The sequence below is a fragment of the Coffea eugenioides genome, chromosome 2, assembly GCF_003713205.1.
Source record: "Coffea eugenioides isolate CCC68of chromosome 2, Ceug_1.0, whole genome shotgun sequence".
NCBI lineage: Eukaryota > Viridiplantae > Streptophyta > Magnoliopsida > Gentianales > Rubiaceae > Coffea > Coffea eugenioides.
The window spans coordinates 36,777,006-36,796,928 of NC_040036.1; the positions used below are offsets into that span (position 1 = coordinate 36,777,006).

Consider the following 19,923-nt stretch of genomic DNA (forward strand, 5'->3'; position numbering starts at 1 on the left):
CTTCTCATACAAGGTACAAACGTTGCATTTCGTCGGCCATATCGATGGGAATTAGGATAAACTTAACTAGTGGCATAAAGCTGGACATGCTGGGAATCAAGATCCACAAATGCAGGTTGTTCTCCCTGCCATGGAGCTGCCCATTCCCTGTTTGCGCCACTAGGTGGTGGCTAAGATTCAATCACTTCTACCCCTAAGAAAATGTTCCATTAGATATCAGAGGCACAAAAATCTTTTGCAAGAATCCACAGGGCTAAATTTCAATTGTCAATTCACAGAATCAAGTATTTAATAGCTTGGACTTTAATTTCAAAATCAATTAGTAGTGAGTGAAGTTGTCTATAATCTTATTGAATAATCCAGAGAATCATAGGTTGAGTGACTATTCTGTTTAATATCGAGTATATAGAAAAGATAATTTCATTAAAACAAATCTGCACTAATGGCAGAAAATACATCAAACAAATATGACATTGATACATATAGATTTGAAATCAATAGATATAACATATCTAAGAAAATAATACAAAGAAAGATAACATTGATTGTTCTACATATCTTCCATCTGAATGAATCACTGTACTCCTATACGTCAGTGCATGTCTGCTAACAATCAAATCTAATTAAAATTGGTTCAAGTCCAAAGAGAAATTTAGATTTGACAATAATTGAGAAATTGTAGATTTGAGAAACTAGACTCTAAATTTACAGAATCTCAAATTTCATAAAGATAAAAACCTAAAAAACTCTAATAAGGAAAAACTTAAAACAGAATAAAACTCTCCTTAGAACAACTTAGAGAAAAGGAACTCTCACTAAGAGTTTTGAGAAGAGAAGAATCTCTCATTAGAATTCTAAGAGAGGATTTATTCAAATAAGAGAAACTAAAAACTATAAAGAGTACTTCCTCCCATGGAGAAAGATCAGATTTGGCCTCTCTCCCATAGGAAAGATGAAGAAGATCTTGACTGAAAGAGTTCTACAGAAAAGGGAGAGAAAAGAGATGTCTCTATTGTTAACTACGTTGAGTCTTGAAAACAATCCATGTTATTCAATTTGTCGAGCCAATTAAATTTCATTCCTCGGCTTTGAATTTAATTGCGGCAAAATATCATGAATGATGAAGTTTAGATGATTAGAGAAACTGAGTTAAAATACGCGCTTATAACATCAAAGGAAGCACATTATATATGCATTCGACTTGGTTCCACCGTTCTTCAATTAGGTACTGTGATACAAAATTTTGTTGTGCCAGGAATAAAAATTACATTCCACTCTCGAAAAATTCTATCTGCCTTTGAGAAAGCTTTGGCAGATTTTTTCCCAGTACTTCCTATCTGGATCCGCCATCAATAACTGTGTCTTCACATCTTCACCAAACCCTCTCTGTATAAATTTTGATAAGAAGAATTTTCATAAGAATGCTAAATACTTGTGTAACAAAGTACAAAAAATGATGTTACACTGACTGAAAAATAAGAAACATTGGGTGATCGATTTCTACCTCTATACAGTCATTAGACAGCAGACGATCGATTAAATTGTTGAGAATATCTTTGGTATACTCTGGATGCCCTTGGATTCCCAGAATGTGGTTCCCAAATGCAAACATCTCCACTCGAGTTTTATCGGAATATGCAATTACTTCAGCCCCAACAGGGACATCCCACACCTGTCAATTTCATGAAATGTGACAAAAAAACACGCACAAATCCACACACAGAGGCACCTACGGATAGAGAGAGAGAGAGAGAGAGAGAGAGAGAGAGAGAGAGACCTCATCTTGATGGCACTCAATGATTGAAAGGGTTGGTGGGATTTCATCTAACTCAAGGAAGTTACAAGGCAAGAATTCATTTAGGATTCTAATTTTTCGAACTCCAATATCCCATCCAGTGTAGGCTTTCCCAACTTTTCCTCCCAGTGCTCTGCACAAGACCTATAACACGAACGACAGAATGAGTTAAATCATACTCCAAACTCCAAAGCATGATACATGATACATATACACGAAGAATGATCTTGAAGTAATGAAAACATAACCATGAACGATTTTAGAATTACTTACTTGGTGGCCAAAGCATATACCAAGAACTTTCTTCTGCATGGCAGAAAGAGTTTGCAAGAGTAAGCAAAGCTTGAGAATCCAATGCTCATTGCCATAAGCATCATAAGGGCTTCCACTGACAACAAATGCTTCATAATTTTCAAGCTCATCCATTTCTGGAAAATGCCCCTCGACGACGCGAAATAAGTCCCATCTCTCCCCTTCATCCCCTAATGCATCAACAAAAACATTGAAATATCCTCCGTAAAGTTTCTTCACATAGTCTGAGTCCGTTGCTGCAAGTAGTAAAGCATACCTTTTTTCTCCCTCCATCTGCATTCTCATAACACTTTCAGTATAAAACTCAGAACTCTTCTGTTTGTGTATGTGTGCCTTTTTATGGCTTTGGTGTGAACTATGGGAAATCTGAAGCGGACAGTGATCCATTTAAAGGAAGGAGCAAGAATAAAGCATCGGGTTCCGACTAGTGTGCTACGTGAATTTTCACACAGTAAAATGATATGAAAAAAACATATAACAACGTTTTTGTAACAGTATATAACATGTGAAAGATGAGCAATAAGAAGAGTGCAGGTGTGGTGATGGGTGACACGGTTTCTTCTGAATCTATCTACTTATATTTTAAGCACGAGTTGGAGTCAAATATATGGGCAAAGTAAAATATTATGGATGATAAAAATGGTAACTGTTATGTTAATATTCTATCAATTTTGTTCGTTTCAAAAGTTAAGACAATTTTGTCAACATTTAATATGCAATCCTAGATAGCCAGCTGCCATACAATAACAAGAATATGCATACAACTTAGCCAACTTAATTTTTTTATTTATGTGGGATCTACAAGATTTTAATTAAAGATCTACAGTAGAGAGTATAGAGGCGAATCCTTGCTTAGTCAAAAGTTTTGTACTCTATTTCTAGATTACAAAAAGAAAAAAATAAAAGAAAGACAGAAAGATAGTAACATGAGAAGGTAAGTGCCCTTTCCATTATTCCTCTAAGGGCGAATATGGAATGGACAATGCACATATACTATAGCCACGTAGGAGGGTCACGTAGGCGGTGTTGTGCTAATTTTCTGAAAGAACTTTTTTGAAATAATATTCTCTAGAAATTGTTTTTTCAAGTGGATTTACCAAGAAAAATGTCTTGTACTCTAACTCTAGGCCGTCAATTTAATAAAAGCAGATACCAAAATTCACCATTAAAAAGTGGGATGAGTTTTTCAACGATTCTTCTAGACAACCGTAGGGGACAATTCAATGCCAACATCTCTCCATTTCAATTTTGTGCGGTGGAGAGTCAAGTTTGAGACAAAATTTGATAAAATGTTGAAATTGTGCTAGATTTTGCAGGTAAGTAGTACACGTTGGTTTATAGAGTAAATCTTATATACACTGAAAGTGTATACACTATCACCACTTGATTCATGACATGTGTGCAAAAGTTGAATTTCAAATTTAAATTTTACATAGTTATTATTCATCCAATGCTGATAGTGTATACACTGTCAGTGTATGAAAGATTAATCCTAGTTTTATATAGTATTTGTTATGTTAGCGGTTTATTTATATTTGTTTTTATTAATTATTACACTGTCTTGTATAACTCTACACAGGATAATTAATATTGAGACATCGGAAGGGAGCGCATAAAATTTGGGGCTAGCACCCTCACTGGATGGTGTTGCCAATTTTGTGGGTTTTTTTGGTGTTTTGGGTGGTGGGGGGGGGGGGGGATAAAAAAAAAAAAAAAAGGACGAGATGAAACAGTTGTAGGGTTAGGTGGCTGATGTCTAGATCAAAGAATTTGGCCAACCTTTGGATAACAACCTTTGGCTGTTGTCTAGATCATTAGATGACAGTTCCAGGGAAAAAAGAAAAGAAGCATTTTTTCCATTTCGATTGAGCAATTGGCACCATATGTAACATCAAATAAGAAACAAAAATGAATGTTTGATTCTGCGGTGATATTTTATTCTGATACGAGCCTTCGTGTTATCGGATCTCCCCTTATGCTTTGTGGGATTGAAGATGCAACTGATTCTATAGCTCGTGGAAGGAGATCTTTCTCCAATTTTATTGGATCCTGTTACTACTACTTACCAGGACAAATAACTCAGAGCGTCATTAATTCTTATTCAGTAATTATTTGTAGCAAATACACATGCAATCACGATTATCAATGATTTTCTGTTTGTATAATCGCATTTACTTATACGCAGAAACTTGGATATACCAAAGACCAGGTCCTTGATTGACTCTGTCCAATTATATATAATGCGAATGAATTGTCACAATCCAATAATATGTGGTAGGGTGTTGTTCACGGGACTGCAATCTCCAGTACAAGCAATAATTAATGGGGTCAAAAAGAAGAGTAAAATATGCAATATCAAATATATTTCTTGCCTGCAGCATTAATAGATGAAGTGAAACATGCATGATGCTCGGATTATGTATTAGTTTTTATAACTACAGAGTTCCATATGAATCACGTGAATATATGAAGAAAAATGTTCACCTTATACGTATGCAACAAATTATTTGTTTCATTTCGAGTAGTTTAATTGAAAAAGACTGAACACTATTATTATTATTTTTTTTTTGTAGTTTTCTCATAATTGTTGCCAAAAAAAAAAAAGAAGTTGGGGTCCAAATAAATTAGTGATCAAGATTTGATAGCAACCGTTGCAAATAGACAGCAAATTTCTTTCCCCTCGGTATTTCCACATTCGGCTGAAACATTGGTCATTCATATATCTCTGTCAAATAACCTTTTTAAGCAAACCCGTTTTGCTATTCACTATTGACCTTCTCAAGCATTTGGTAAAATCATATTTTTTTACTGCAACTTATGTGTCGTGACTCGTGACTGAATAAATTCTTGAATTGAACCCACATATTCTCTTTTTTTTTTTTTGTTTAAGAACAACGTTATCCCTTTTAATTTTTTAGCAGTTATATACCTCAATGAGTTCATGTAAGTGGTTTGCACCATGTTTTGTGAGAAAAAGAAAGGCGCTAAATTACAACTATGAGGGTCAAAATGTTTTCAAATTCGTGATTCCGATATAGTTTTTTCTTTTTTTTTTTAGAGGAGAAGAGGGATGAGATTTAAGAAACAAGAGATGACAGAGTGATTTAAATTTAGAACCTCTAATTTATGGGGTCTAAGGCCCTCCCACCTTATTCATTTAGACCAATGTCTCTTCGGCTTGTGATTCCTATATAGTTATCTATCAATAATATAGGAAATTACCTTTTATGATAATCAATTCAAAAGTATTATCATTTTTAAAGCTGGATTGGCAAAATCATTTAAAGATATTAAAAATAATTAAGAAATAAGGAAAGAGGGTTAAGTTCTTGCACACATGTTTCACCTAGAAAAGAAACTTATTCTTTCACCACGCTAGTGCTTTTTTTGTAATTCTTTTTCTTTGCTTAATTATCGGCCTTTCATGGCCCTGAAGTCATTGTAACTATTGATATCTTCTTTTCACAAACATGGAAAAAAAATAAAAGTAAATAAGTGTTAGCACAAATGGTATGGGGTTACAATCTACTGTATATTCGACAACCATTACGGTTCAAGAATCAGCAGCAATGCTCGAATTATATAAACATTCCTTCTGTACATTTCTTTTTCATTGTGATGTAAAGATTCCATTGAAGCAGCTAGGCTTAATTGAGAACCATGAAATGTGTATACAGATAAGAACTAAGGGCACAGCTTCCCTCGAGCTGGTGGTGAGGCCGGTTATGTAGACTTTCTCCCAAAATGGATAGATAATATAATGAGATCCTTGACAACAAAAGAGAATTTTATGACATAGCTATATTCTTTATCAGATTCTAAAAACAAGTATATTCTTAGGAGAATTATTCTCTAACTCAGATGTACTTGCCCGCATTCATTAGACAGGTTCAACAAGCAGCTCTGCGTCCGAATTCTTCATTTGGAATATATGATCATCTCGAAGAGTAGTGAGATTCATGAACCTCAAATGTCCAACCAGCATAAAATTTTAAGTGTTCAATTCCGTGATCTAAAAAGAGTTTCGAATCTAGATGAAAATTTTCTTGAAAGAATTAAAGTAGCTTATCGCATTGTTTTCTAGATGATGGCCGAGGGATTGCCTTCCACCAAAAAAAAAATTTTTTTTGGGGGATCAAAGTCAGACCATTTTGAAGGTCTATTCTAAGCTTATTATGTGAATTTTGGTGGGAAGGTAATCGCAGTGAGGGCCGACACCAAGATCTGCTGAAGGAGTATGCGAATAAAACATGATTTGACTCGTGTTAAATTGAAGGGTGGGTTGGAATTTATCATTGCAAATTAGAACACTAAATCCAGTTCCTGTCATCATTTTCATTCCTTGAATTGATTCATGTAAAGAGAGTTTGTAATGAATGTTGGCAGCTCTTCATTGGCACTTTGTCAATTGAGATACCATATGAAACTCTACGTTTCTTCAGCTGTTTTTGTTTGATGCCAAGTAGTGCATATTTGGCTGGCCTAGATTTACAAAGGACAGAAAATAGGATGATCAATAGGCAATTTTAAGGCCAGATAGCAAAAAAAAATTTTTTTGCCACCAAAATCCTATCCTATGCAGTTCACAAAGTCATGCTGATCTCTGCCAATTCCAATTTCATTGCGATTTTATTCAATTAATTGTAGGTTAATTTAGAATGTGCATACAGCAATTTTATATACATTTTGCTTTCATCTATCTTATGGTACATGTAAAGTGAACTCTAGCGCATTAATCAAATGGTTACATGTGTTAAAATTTCCACAAGCTTGGATAAACGAGTTAATTTTATTTACTTTTATGAAATTGACATTGGTATCGTTTCTAATGGTGCACAAAGACAAATTACAAAAAAGATAAGACATTACTCATAAGAATTAGCTGTGCTTCAAGAGGTCTTCTAACTTTGAAAATGACTACGTAAAATCAATAGAATTTATTTGTGAAGAATGGATAAACATAAAGTAAATAATATAGTAACCAAGTAACAAGAAAATAGCAATCAACTAAAGTCCATTGAAGATTGACATGATATACTTTACATTAGCTATCAAATATCAATTTGGAGCAAAACTATGAAAATGATGGTAGAGAGACAATGCTCATTGCCACCATTGAGACCTCCGGCTGTATTTAATTGTCCGAGATGTTCAACTGGAACGGGACGTTCAATGTAGACCAAGGGCACAGACGGTCGTAAGTAACAACCGTTCTGAACGATGTAATATTTTTTAAATAAAATGTAACTTTACGTAAACTATTTGTAAAATTTAACAATAGAAATACAATTATTACATATGAGACCCATATAAACAGTAACAAAATATCACACCACTGTTGTAAGGATGTATAGGGAGTTTACATAGAACTACAAAATGTTTAAAAAATGTTAGACTGTTCAGGAACGGTTGATCTGCCCGCTCCGTTCAACGCACTTACGCAAATAATCATAACTGTTGTTGAGAAATTCTATGGCGTCTGATTTTCGCTTCAATCTCCGTGCTTTAACTGCGACTTCAAAGTAACCCAAAGATATGACGAGGTGACAAATCCACAATTGGTCTCTATCCAAAGGGACCAGGGTTCGAATCTTGGGAAGGCCCATCCAAGCACTAGAGGCTCGATGCCTGAGACGGTGACGAAGTAACAAATCCACAATTGGCTTCCACAGCAGCAAAGTTTGGTTCGTCGCTTTGTTGCTTCCTCTTCAGTCAATCATAGCAAAATCAAAATTACGGCCTGTCTTCTTGCAGACATCAATGATCGCCGATTCATCGCCTTCAACTACGAAATTGATCCACAAGAGCCAGGCAAACAAGAGAAATCGACCAAAGGAAGCCACGTGGCTTTGCTGCATTCCTGATTAAATTAAGATGATCGTTGGACGTATGTTAGACATATACTATAAAAAAAATGATAAATGCAATTTTCAAACTGACATTGAGTAGAGTAATATGTTTAGCAAAATCTTTTAACCTTATTTCCGCAACCAAATATATATTTTCTTGAACTCAATTTTGATGTTGCAATATCCACAATAGCTTTTTTTTTTCTTTATTTTTTGTGTAAGTGGGAGGTCTCGAATATGAGATTTCTTACTTACACTCCTTTTTTCCATATCATTCAACTCATTTCTCATCCCATACCCACAACAGTTAACAAGTCATGAGGAGGATTATCAAAATTTTAAAATAGGTAGAATGCAGAAAGTACCAAAATAAAAGGGATTGTACAAAATTGACTATAATAGTCGGTTCATCACTCCCTAATTGAGATACTATCTAATTTAAGCTTACAGGTAATCGATCTTAAATAAAAGCTATTCCGAGGGGCTTGATAGGTCGAACTATATTGACAAACCATTGTCAAATTTTGGATCTTATAAAACATATTGGTATAATGTGCTTGAAAAAAATGACCACTTGATCATTAGCTGTTATGCATATGAACCTTAGAAACCATATTACATTGATAGATTTTTACTAACGTGCTTCCATTAAAATTTGGTACAATAAGATAAATTGATGATGATTTGAAGAATATAGTATGAATCATGAAAGTATTTGACCGTCTATGAACTATCAGCATAAAGAGAGTGATTTAACAATAAAATGTAGGAGAGAATACTGTCTAACCAAATGCTGATGAACCCAGAAACGCAACGAAAAATGTATGCATTTCTTCATTTAAATGGAAAAAGTTGAGGAATCTAGAGATATATGATCACCGTCAGCAATTAATGCCAACAATAAACTTTGAAGCAATTAAGTCAATTAATTAGTTTGTGACAGGTGCCGAGCCTGTGCAATAATAAATACCTACTCGAGAAAAATGAATTTTCTGTGTATAGTAGTGAGTAGGGTCGAATCCACAGGGACTGGGAAAAATTATATTCTTTTCAAGTTCGGGACACGGGGGATTTTTATCAGAAATAAACTAAAAATAATTAAACAATTTAACTAAAAATAATTAATTAATTAATACAAATTTAAATAGCAATCAAATAAATAATAAGTAAATTCTAGCCAAGGATACAACTACGCAGACACAGTCCATTCATCGGATCATTGATGCAAAGAAGGTTCACTTAATTTTATTAATAGGCTAGTTATAGTCGCCGAAAAACTCTAACGACCAGCTTTTCCTTAATTTATTGATAACCAAGGTACGACCGTTGATTACCTCTAACCAGGAAATACTCCTAGGTACGACCGTAGGAATTAATTTCCTAATTGCATTAAAAACTAGAAAAGCCTAACCCAAATTAATAACACGCTACGAGGGTTATTTAAATCAGATTGCATGTTCTCCTAGTATGTGAAAATACTAGTTGTCACTAATATTAACCAACTAAACAATTACGGATTTAATTGATTAATTTGACAGGAGATTAATAAGTCAAATTGCACATCGGGCCCTTGATATCCAATTAACAAAATAATCCCATGGAAATTAAAGTAGAAAACATGCAAATATTAACAATTTAAGGAACACGTAAAATTAATTAGATCTCACAGATATTTGGGACTGCGTCTTCGCGTTGATCCTTGACTAGAGGAGAAAATTAGCCACGCCTCATAAGAAAATTCCCACGCAATTTAATTGAACTCAAAGACATTTATCTCTTACTAATAATTAAAAATAAGAATTATATTCTCTGTAGTCTAATACAATAAAAATAGTCTCACGGAAGAGAAGAAGAAAAAAACTCCTCTCGGAAATGTGTGGCTCTCCCACATATAAACACAAGCCAATCCGAAACTTCACTCCACGCTTACAAAAGAAAACATTCCTTCCCTACCTAATCAACTCCACCGAAAACAAAAGCAAAGCCAACTATGGTTTGTCGGTTTCTCTTTTGACCAAGTGCACACGTTCACAAACAAGAAAGCAATACCACAAATGTGCAAAGAAAGCAAACTTTAGACAATACAACTTATTTGCGGTCCCCACCAACTTTGATATGTTGTCTAACCAAATTGAATTCCCAAATGCAATTCCATTCTTTCTCGTTGGTTTGCACCAGAATTGTGTAAAGCTTCACAATAATCTTCTCAAGAGGTTTCTGCTCCAATTTCTGAAATTATATCCAAATACCAAATATAAATATATATTGACAATTAAAGCAAATTAAAGCAATATTTGGCAAGGATAAAAAGGAATATTAACAATAAAATTACTAACAATTAACACCTTATCAATTCCCCCCACACTTAAATCATGCTTGTCCTCAAGCATGGGAACAACTAAATTCAACAATGGCTAACTCTCATTTCATTTACTGCCAAGCTACGCTTATCCCAAAATCAAGTTTTAGTGGCTAAGTGTCAAGACATATTTCTCCCGGTTAGCTCCTGAAATCATAGACTCGTCCAATTCATGGCTAAGTCGTCTAAGAAATCAAAATATTAAACTAGCAAAAGTTAGCAATTGGGTCAACTGAAAATCAAAATCTCAACATTGAAGAACAAGGATCGGCAGGCCAACATAATCATAAGCTTACTTATTATTTTCTTTTCTCTCTTTTTTTTATTTATTTTTTTTTATAATAATTTTTTTTTCAATAAATGCTCAGTCCCAAGCTATTCAAGTCTTTTGACGTGAACTCTGACATTTTTAGATGAAAGAGCCCAGTTACTCAACTCTTCACAGCTTCAGGACTAACTACTCATATATATAGTCACTTTTTGACGCGAAAGTCGACACTTGTGGTGAAGACTCCCGGTTACTGGGTGACGACACTAGCGGAGTAGGGTCATTTATTAATCACAATTAAAGCACCAGAAAACCAAATATTTAAAGATCATGGCCCACGTCATCTCCTAATATAGAGAACTAAGATCAACAATTGCCCAATCCACACAACAATTGCTAGTTAAATATTTATATTGCCTAAACAATTTAACCACAATTTGCACCAAGTCATTAAACTCATGATATTCACCAAGGTAATATGCTTTTACTTGCCATCTAAACAAAATTCATAGGATAAATCACAACCAGCAATAGAAGAGTGAGTTGCCACATTTATTCATCAAGACAACAATAAGAAAAGCAATAATTTAAAGAAACTCCAATCAAATCCAAATCTCCCCCACACTTAAAGTATACATTGCCCTCAATGTAACAAATATATAGTGAATAAGAAGATGGGCAACGAAACTCCCCTGAATCGTCAAGACATCGGTGGATTAGCCCCTGAGGTTGATCTGAGTCTCACCATTTTCTCCAAATATCACTCCAAACCACAATAGACAACAGTTTAAGTAAATTTAAGTGTTAAAGGCACCTCCCAATTGAACAAACAACTGTAACAAATTACCCACAGTTAGATACAAAGTACAGCAGTTTAAACACAATAAGTAAATCACACGACTAACCACAAGTCAGTCTACTAAATAAATAAAAATCAAGCAAAGTAAAAAGAAACAAGCAAAGTAACACAGAAGTACCCAACTAAGGAGGAATAGAAATGTCAGGTAGTCCAAACACGCAAAATTTTCAAAAACGTACTGTACTAAAAATAATAAAAACATACTGCAATAATAAAATAATAAAATAAAAAAAAATAATAGAAAAAGATTGAGACAGGCGCGTGCATACGAAGCCAGTGGTGCGATGAAGGTGGTGGCTGTGAGAGAGAAGAGTTTGCGGTAGCTGGATCTGGTGGTGCGCGGCTTTCGGGGCTTCAGGCGGATCTTGGAGGCGGTGGCTATGACAAGGGTGAAGGAGGTGAGATGAGCTGGTGGTCACCCTTGGCGAGGAGAGCCGAGGCAGCGGCGAGAAGAGCTGGGGTGGGCAGTGGTTGCGGCAGCAGAGTCCGACGTGGGCAGCGTCGACGAGCGACAGGGAGGAGCGGCGCGCGAGCCAGTTGCCGCGACTGTCGTGGGTCAGCGGAGCTTCTGGCGGCGGCGAATGAAGAAGAAAAGAAAAGGGGGAAAAAGGGTAAGCAGCAGGGAAGAAAAGAAGAAAGAAAGAAGAAAAGAAGGAAAGAAAGAATACAAATTTTTTTTTTTTTTTCGAGCATTCTGGACAGAATCCGGATTTATGGCTCAGAAAACGCGGCTCAAGAAAACGCGCCTCAAGGTGCGTTTTGTGAAGTCGCGTTTCTTCACCAAATTTGCAGCATTGAAAACGCGACTACGTGAGAAAACGCGACTTTAAGTCGCGTATTTGAAGGCGCGTTTTTGGTTTCTGAACAGGCTGGAAAACGCGACTGGTAGAAAACGCGACTTCCTGTCGCGTTTTGAAGGCGCGTTTTCTTAATTATAGGCGCAGATTTGAAAACGCGATTCTATGAAAACGCGATTCAGTGGCGCGTTTCATTGAAAAACGCGTTTTCTGCTGCAAAATTTAGCAGAAATTCAACTTTTGAATATTTACAAATGATACCCCAATTTCCCAAAATGCATCATAGATCATTTCTATGTCAAAATAAACCATTCACGCATATGTAAAATGATCTATACATGCATTCTAAACCTCTTTAATGCATCAAAAACCACAATTACTGAATTTGAGGTATTGAGATCTTTGATCAAATTTCGTCTTTTTTTGCCTCATTTGGTCACTTTTCCAAAACCTACAAATGAAAAATAACAAAATTACTCAAACTTATACTTTAAACATAAAATCACTCCAAAGTAATAGCAACTTAAAAAAAATTGGGTTGCCTCCCAAAAGCGCCTTTCTTTAACGTCTTTGGCTAGACGGAGTCCAGAATTTGCTTAAACTAAGCAAATCGGGTCTTCCAGTTGCATCATCTCCACCCGTTCAATTGGAAATCCTTCATAATACGGCTTGAGACGATGACCATTCACCACAAATTTCTTCTCTGTTTTCAAACTTTGGATCTCTACTGCACCATAATGAAAGACATTAGTCACAACAAAAGGGCCAATCCAACGAGAACGTAATTTACCTGGAAATAGTTTCAATTTGGAGTGGTATAGTAAAACTTTTTGCCCACAGACGAATGTCTTCCTAGAGATCTGTTGGTCATGAAAGATCTGATTCTTCTCCTTATAGATCACTGCATTCTCGTATGCTTCATTTCGAATTTCTTCCAACTCTAGTAATTGTAACTTTCTTTGAATTCCGCCTTCCTCGATATCCATGTTGCATTGTTTGACCGCCCAAAATGCTCTATGCTCAAACTCGACCGGGAGATGACATGGCTTTCCAAATACCAATCGGTAAGGGGACATGCCAATGGGTGTCTTGTATGCTGTCCTATATGCCCATAGTGCATCATCTAGTCTCACACTCCAATCCTTCCTATCGGGTCGGACCATCTTTTCTAGAATTGATTTGATCTCTCGGTTCGATGTTTCCGCCTGACCATTTGTCTGAGGATGGTATGATGTAGAGACTTTGTGCAAGACACCATATCTCCTAAAAATTGCAGCGATCTTTTTGTTGCAGAAATGAGTACCCCGATCACTTACAATTGCTCGCGGCATCCCAAAGCGAACAAAAATATTAGACTTAACGAATTCTGCAACCACTTTGGAATCATTAGTGCGGGTGGCCTTTGCTTCTACCCATTTCGAAACATAATTTACAGCAAGCAATATATACAAAAAACCAAAGGAAGAAGGAAAAGGACCCATAAAATCAATGCCCCAAACGTCAAAAATTTCAACAAAAATCATTGGGGTTTGAGTCATTTGATCCCTACGAGAGATATTACCCACTCTTTGACACTTATCACATGACTTACAAAATGAGTAGGCATCCTTGAATAGAGTTGGCCAATAGAATCCACTCTCTAGCACCTTACGAGCCGTTCTCTTTGGTCCAAAGTGACCTCCACATGCAAAAGAGTGACAATAGGCTAGAATAGATTGAAATTCAACTTCACTTACACATCTACGGATGATTTGATCAGCACCCCGCTTCCAGAGGTAAGGATCATCCCAAATGTAGAACTTTGCATCGCTCCTCAACTTGTCTCTCTTTGCCTTAGGCCATCCTGTAGGAAATTTGTCAGTGACTAGAAAATTAACAATATCTGCATACCAAGGCAAAGATGAGTTAATAGAAAATAAATGCTCCTCGGGGAATGCTTCTCTCAATGGGATGTCATCTTCGACGACTTGTACTCGACTCAAGTGATCTGCTACCAGATTCTCCGCCCCTTTCTTATCTCGGATCTCCAGGTTGAACTCCTGTAGCAATAATATCCACCGTATCAATCGCGGTTTTGCCTCTTTTTTTGTCAACAAATACCGCAAAGCTGCATGATCAGAAAAAATAATAACTTTAGCACCAAGTAAATAAGACCGAAATTTTTCTAAGGCAAAAACAACTGCTAAAAGCTCTTTTTCGGTGGTTGAATAGTTCAATTGAGCTCCGTTCAAGGCTCGAGATGCGTAGTAGATAGCATGAGCTGCCTTTCCTACTCTTTGACCCAATACCGCACCCACTGCATAGTCGCTGGCGTCACACATGATCTCGAATGGGAGGTTCCAGTCAGGGGGTTGGATAATAGGTGAGGTGATCAATAACTCCTTTAACTTATTGAATGCCCCCTTACATGCTTCATCAAATTCGAAGGATACATCTTTTTGCAAAAGTTGGAACAAGGGTGCTCCAATTTTCGAGAAATCCTTGATGAACCTTCTATAGAAACCTGCGTGACCCAAGAAAGAACGAACTTCCCGCACACTCGCGGGGTAAGGTAAAGTAGATATAACATCTATTTTTGCCTTATCAACCTCAATACCTGTAGATGATACAACATGACCCAAAACTATCCCGTGTTCAACCATAAAATGACATTTTTCCCAATTAAGCACGAGATTAGTTTCTATACACCTTACTAAGATCAATTTCAGGTTATCTAGACAGTTTTCAAAACTTTCACCATATACACTGAAATCGTCCATGAAAACCTCAATAATTTTCTCAACATATTCTGAAAAAATACTTACCATGCATCTTTGGAAGGTAGCAGGTGCATTACATAATCCAAATGGCATCCTTCGGTATGCAAATGTTCCAAATGGGCAGGTGAAAGTAGTCTTCTCTTGGTCCTCGGGTGCGATGGCAATTTGAAAATAACCTGAAAATCCATCCAAGAAACAATAGTAAGCTCGACATGCTAATCGCTCCACCATCTGGTCAATGAAAGGGAGGGGAAAATGGTCCTTTTTCGTGACGGCATTTAGCTTTCGGTAATCGATACACTGTCGCCATCCGGTGGGCTTTCGAATTGGTACGAGCTCACCCTCTTGGTTTGATTCCACTGTCACCCCTGCCTTCTTCGGGACCACCTGTACTGGACTTACCCACGGGCTATCTGATATTGCAAATATAATTCCAACGTCCAGCAGTTTTAAAATCTCTTTCTTTACGACTTCCATCATGAGAGGATTTAATCTCCGTTGAGCTTGCCGTACGGGTTTAACATTCTCCTCGAGTCGAATTCGGTGCATACACACCGCAGGGCTAATTCCCTTGATGTCGGCGATGGTCCATCCTATCGCCTGCTTATGTTCCCTAAGAACTCGAAGTAGTTTCTCTTCTTGCACCTTTGATAAACCCGCGGAGATGATCACTGGAAGTGTCTCCCCTTCACCTAAGTATACATACTTTAGGTGTTTCGGCAGTGGTTTTAGTTCCAAGACAGGTGCCTGCACCACAGATGGAAGTAACCTTTGGTGAGGTTCGGGTATGAAAATCGGTGCAAGATCATACCTTGTCTTCGTGGTTGGTAACGTTTGCAACGATCCAATCACGCATTTAAGCTCTTCACTCAACTCTACCCTAGAAGTTGTTTCGGACTCAAAGTGCCTGGTCAGGACGACCTCTAGTTCATCCCTGCCTTCAATTTCAAAAACCTCCTGTATAGCAGGGTCAATAACATTTATCGAGAAAACAGAGCCAATATTTGAATCGGATGGATATTTCATGGTCTCAAAGATGTTAAAGTGAACAATCTCACCATCAAATTCCATAGACAAAGTACCCTTATTAACATCAATTTTGGTTCGGGCTGTACTCAAAAAGGGTCTACCTAACAACACAGGTGACGGATCACGGGAGTGTTCATCCTCCATGTCGAGCACATAAAAATCAGCTGGAAAAACCAATTCATTAATTTTTACCAAAACATCTTCAATCAACCCGTCAGGGTATGCATTGGTCCTGTCAGCTAATTGAATTATTATCCCAGTCTCTTTCAAAGGGCCTAAGTTTAAGGAGGCATAAATGGACTTTGGCATGACATTAATTGAGGCTCCCAGGTCTAACATGGCCTTCCCAATCAAAGTATTACCTATCCTACAAGGAATAGTAAACATACCTGGATCTCCGCATTTCGGTGGAAGCTTTCTTTGTAGAATTGCTGAAACATTCTCCCCAACTATAACTCGTTCATCCCCTTTCAACCGCTTGCGGTTGGCACACAGGTCCCTCAAAAATTTTGCGTACCTGGGTACTTGTTTAATCGCATCCAGTAGGGGTATGTTGATCTCCACCTTGCGAAAAATCTCCAGGACCTCTTTTTCCTTGTCTTGCTTCTTTGGTTTTTCTAACCTGCTAGGAAAGGGAGGTGGATTAGTTTTAGCTGTAGGAATTGGGTTCGAGGATACCTTTACATTTTTGTTGTCTCTGCCCTCCTCTTCCAATTCTTTCTCAATCCGTTCCTCGTCCTTGTCTTTAGGAATCACCGGTTCGGGTCCTTGAACTTCCTTGCCACTCCTTAAGGTCATTGCGCTTACATTCTTTGGATTCGCCTCAGGTTGAGATGGCAACTTTCCTTGAACTTGGGACTCCAAACGGTTGATTGTTATAGCCATTTGATTCATTTGATTTTGCAATGATTGCACCTGTCCCAGTTGATTTCTCATGCTTTGAAGGTCTGAATCCGTCTTTTGTTGATTAGCAAGTAATTGCTTCATCATCTCTTCCATGGACGGACTTGAGTTTGAAAGTGGTGGTGGGCGATGATGGTACTGCTGTTGGTGTCCTTGCTGTCTATTTGGCACAAAGTTAGACTGCCTATTTCCTCCATAACTAAGGTTAGGGTGATCCCTCCAACCAGGATTGTAGGTACTTGAGTATGGGTCGTACGGCTTTCTTGGCGCGGGCGCGTGGCCAGCCATGTTCACCTGTTCAGCAGTTTCTTCTTGAACCATTGGACACATTTCCGTAGGATGACCCACGGCAGTGCATACCCCGCACACTTTGACATGTGAAGCACTCCCCACAGCTAATTGTCTTACGAAAGATGTTAATTCGGAGATCTGCTGTTGGATAGAGGACGTTTCCACCTCATTCACCCTACGCTTCGGGATGTCCTCTCTTGAACCAAACTGCTGTGAGTTCTCAGCCATCCCTTCAATCAACTCCCATGCTCCTCGAGGGGTTTTGTTCACTAACGCCCCTCCACTTGCAGCATCGATTATGCTTCTGTCCCTGAAAAGTAACCCCTCATAGAAATATTGAATGAGCAGTTGCTCACTTATCTGATGCTGAGGGCATTTGGTGCACAATTTCTTAAACCTCTCCCAGTACTCATAGAGTGACTCGCCTGGGTGTTGTTTGATACCACATATTTCCTTTCTTAGGCTTGCAGCTCTAGACGCCGGAAAGTACTTGTCCAGAAATTTTTTCTTCAATTGATCCCACGTGGTGATACTACCAGGCGGTAGGTAGTAGAGCCAGTCTTTCGCGGAGTCCTTCAAAGAGAAGGGGAAAGCCCTCATTTTTATTTGCTCTTCTGTAATTCCCGGAGGCTTCATACTGTTGCAAACGACGTCGAACTCTTGCAAGTGCTTGTAGGGCTCCTCACCTGGTAGACCATGGAAAGATGGCAAGAGATGAATTAGACCAGATTTTAGTTCAAAGGGAGTGTCATCATTTAAATGTGGAAAAGTAATGCACAAGGGCTGCTGATTTAAATCAGGAGCAGCCAACTCCCTTAGTGTTCGTGCATTTGCCATAGTGACTTCCTCTTGGTCTGAATCACTTGAATTGTCACCAGACAAATTTGTCGGCTCAACCTCTGGATCAAGTTCCTGAGGTGCAATATCGTATTGCTCCTCCCTGAGCCGCCTGGTTTCTTTTCTCGTTCTACGCGCGGTCTTCTCTACTTCAGGGTCGAAAATTAATTCGCCTGTACGAGAAAAGCGAGGCATGAACTAGAAAAATACCAAAAAAAAAAATGAACTTAAAAAGAAACAAATGATTAACGCCAGTCCCCGGCAACGGCGCCAAAAATTGACAGGTGTCGAGCCTGTGCAATAATAAATACCTACTCGAGAAAAATGAATTTTCTGTGTATAGTAGTGAGTAGGGTCGAATCCACAGGGACTGGGAAAAATTCGATTCTTTTCAAGTTCGGGACACGGGGGATTTTTATCAGAAATAAACTAAAAATAATTAAACAATTTAACTAAAAATAATTAATTAATTAATACAAATTTAAATAGCAATCAAATAAATAATAAGTAAATTCTAGCCAAGGATACAACTACGCAGACACAGTCCATTCATCCGATCATTGATGCAAAGAAGATTCACTTAATTTTATTAATAGGCTAGTTATAGTCGCCGAAAAACTCTAACGACCAGCTTTTCCTTAATTTATTGATAACCAAGGTACGACCGTTGATTACCTCTAACCAGGAAATACTCCTAGGTACGACCGTAGGAATTAATTTCCTAATTGCATTAAAAACTAGAAAAGCCTAACCCAAATTAATAACACGCTACGAGGGTTATTTAAATCAGATTGCATGTTCTCCTAGTATGTGAAAATACTAGTTGTCACTAATATTAACCAACTAAACAATTACGGATTTAATTGATTAATTTGACAGGAGATTAATAAGTCAAATTGCACATCGGGCCCTTGATATCCAATTAACAAAATAATCCCATGGAAATTAAAATAGAAAACATGCAAATATTAACAATTTAAGGAACACGTAAAATTAATTAGATCTCACAGATATTTGGGACTGCGTCTTCGCGTTGATCCTTGACTAGAGGAGAAAATTAGCCACGCCTCATAAGAAAATTCCCACGCAATTTAATTGAACTCAAAGACATTTATCTCTTACTAATAATTAAAAATAAGAATTATATTCTCTGTAGTCTAATACAATAAAAATAGTCTCACGGAAGAGAAGAAGAAAAAAACTCCTCTCGGAAATGTGTGGCTCTCCCACATATAAACACAAGCCAATCCGAAACTTCACTCCACGCTTACAAAAGAAAACATTCCTTCCCTACCTAATCAACTCCACCGAAAACAAAAGCAAAGCCAACTATGGTTTGTCGGTTTCTCTTTTGACCAAGTGCACACGTTCACAAACAAGAAAGCAATACCACAAATGTGCAAAGAAAGCAAACTTTAGACAATACAACTTATTTGCGGTCCCCACCAACTTTGATATGTTGTCTAACCAAATTGAATTCCCAAATGCAATTCCATTCTTTCTCGTTGGTTTGCACCAGAATTGTGTAAAGCTTCACAATAATCTTCTCAAGAGGTTTCTGCTCCAATTTCTGAAATTATATCCAAATACCAAATATAAATATATATTGACAATTAAAGCAATATTTGGCAAGGATAAAGAGGAGAATTAACAATAAAATTACTAACAATTAACACCCTATCAGTTGCGTTGACCCTTGAACACCAAGATACATAAATTTCGCAAAAGGAACCAGAATAAATTTTTCCATTTCAGTTCATGATCACTCAAGAGACATAGGCCAAATGCTTATAATATGAATATTTAACAACAATGGAAGACATAGAAAACATAGTTCAACTAAAGTAACTAACAGCAATAATAGC

General features: G+C 37.3%; 1 protein-coding gene and 1 non-coding gene across 2 annotated transcripts; one reads left to right on the forward strand and one right to left on the reverse strand.

Annotated features, from left to right (window-relative positions):
• Positions 1–1,216: 1,216 nt before the first annotated feature.
• LOC113763952 (gamma-glutamyl peptidase 5-like) lies at positions 1,217–2,422 on the reverse strand. The gene is made up of 4 exons (XM_027307953.1): positions 2,069–2,422; positions 1,778–1,939; positions 1,505–1,672; positions 1,217–1,386 (listed from the first exon to the last, which is right to left on the reverse strand). Exons 1-4 carry the CDS (start codon positions 2,390–2,392, stop codon positions 1,288–1,290), a joined length of 753 nt encoding a protein of 250 aa, XP_027163754.1. The 5' UTR covers positions 2,393–2,422; the 3' UTR covers positions 1,217–1,287.
• A 15,157-nt stretch (positions 2,423–17,579) lies between these two features.
• On the forward strand, positions 17,580–17,686 carry LOC113764214. The gene has a single exon (XR_003467500.1). It is a non-coding gene; the product is annotated as a small nucleolar RNA R71 (small nucleolar RNA).
• The last annotated feature ends 2,237 nt before the right edge of the window (positions 17,687–19,923 follow it).

Bases quoted from the DNA above. Each gene is read 5' to 3' on its own strand.
- LOC113763952 (XM_027307953.1), bottom strand. From the start codon at position 2,392: ATGAGAATGCAGATGGAGGGAGAAAAAAGGTATGCTTTACTACTTGCA. The intron at 1,940-2,068 runs GTAAGTAATTCT...TTCGTGTTATAG, and splicing joins GTATATGCTTTGGCCACCAA to GTCTTGTGCAGAGCACTGGG. The intron at 1,387-1,504 runs GTAGAAATCGAT...AAATTTATACAG, and splicing joins TGTCTAATGACTGTATAGAG to AGAGGGTTTGGTGAAGATGT.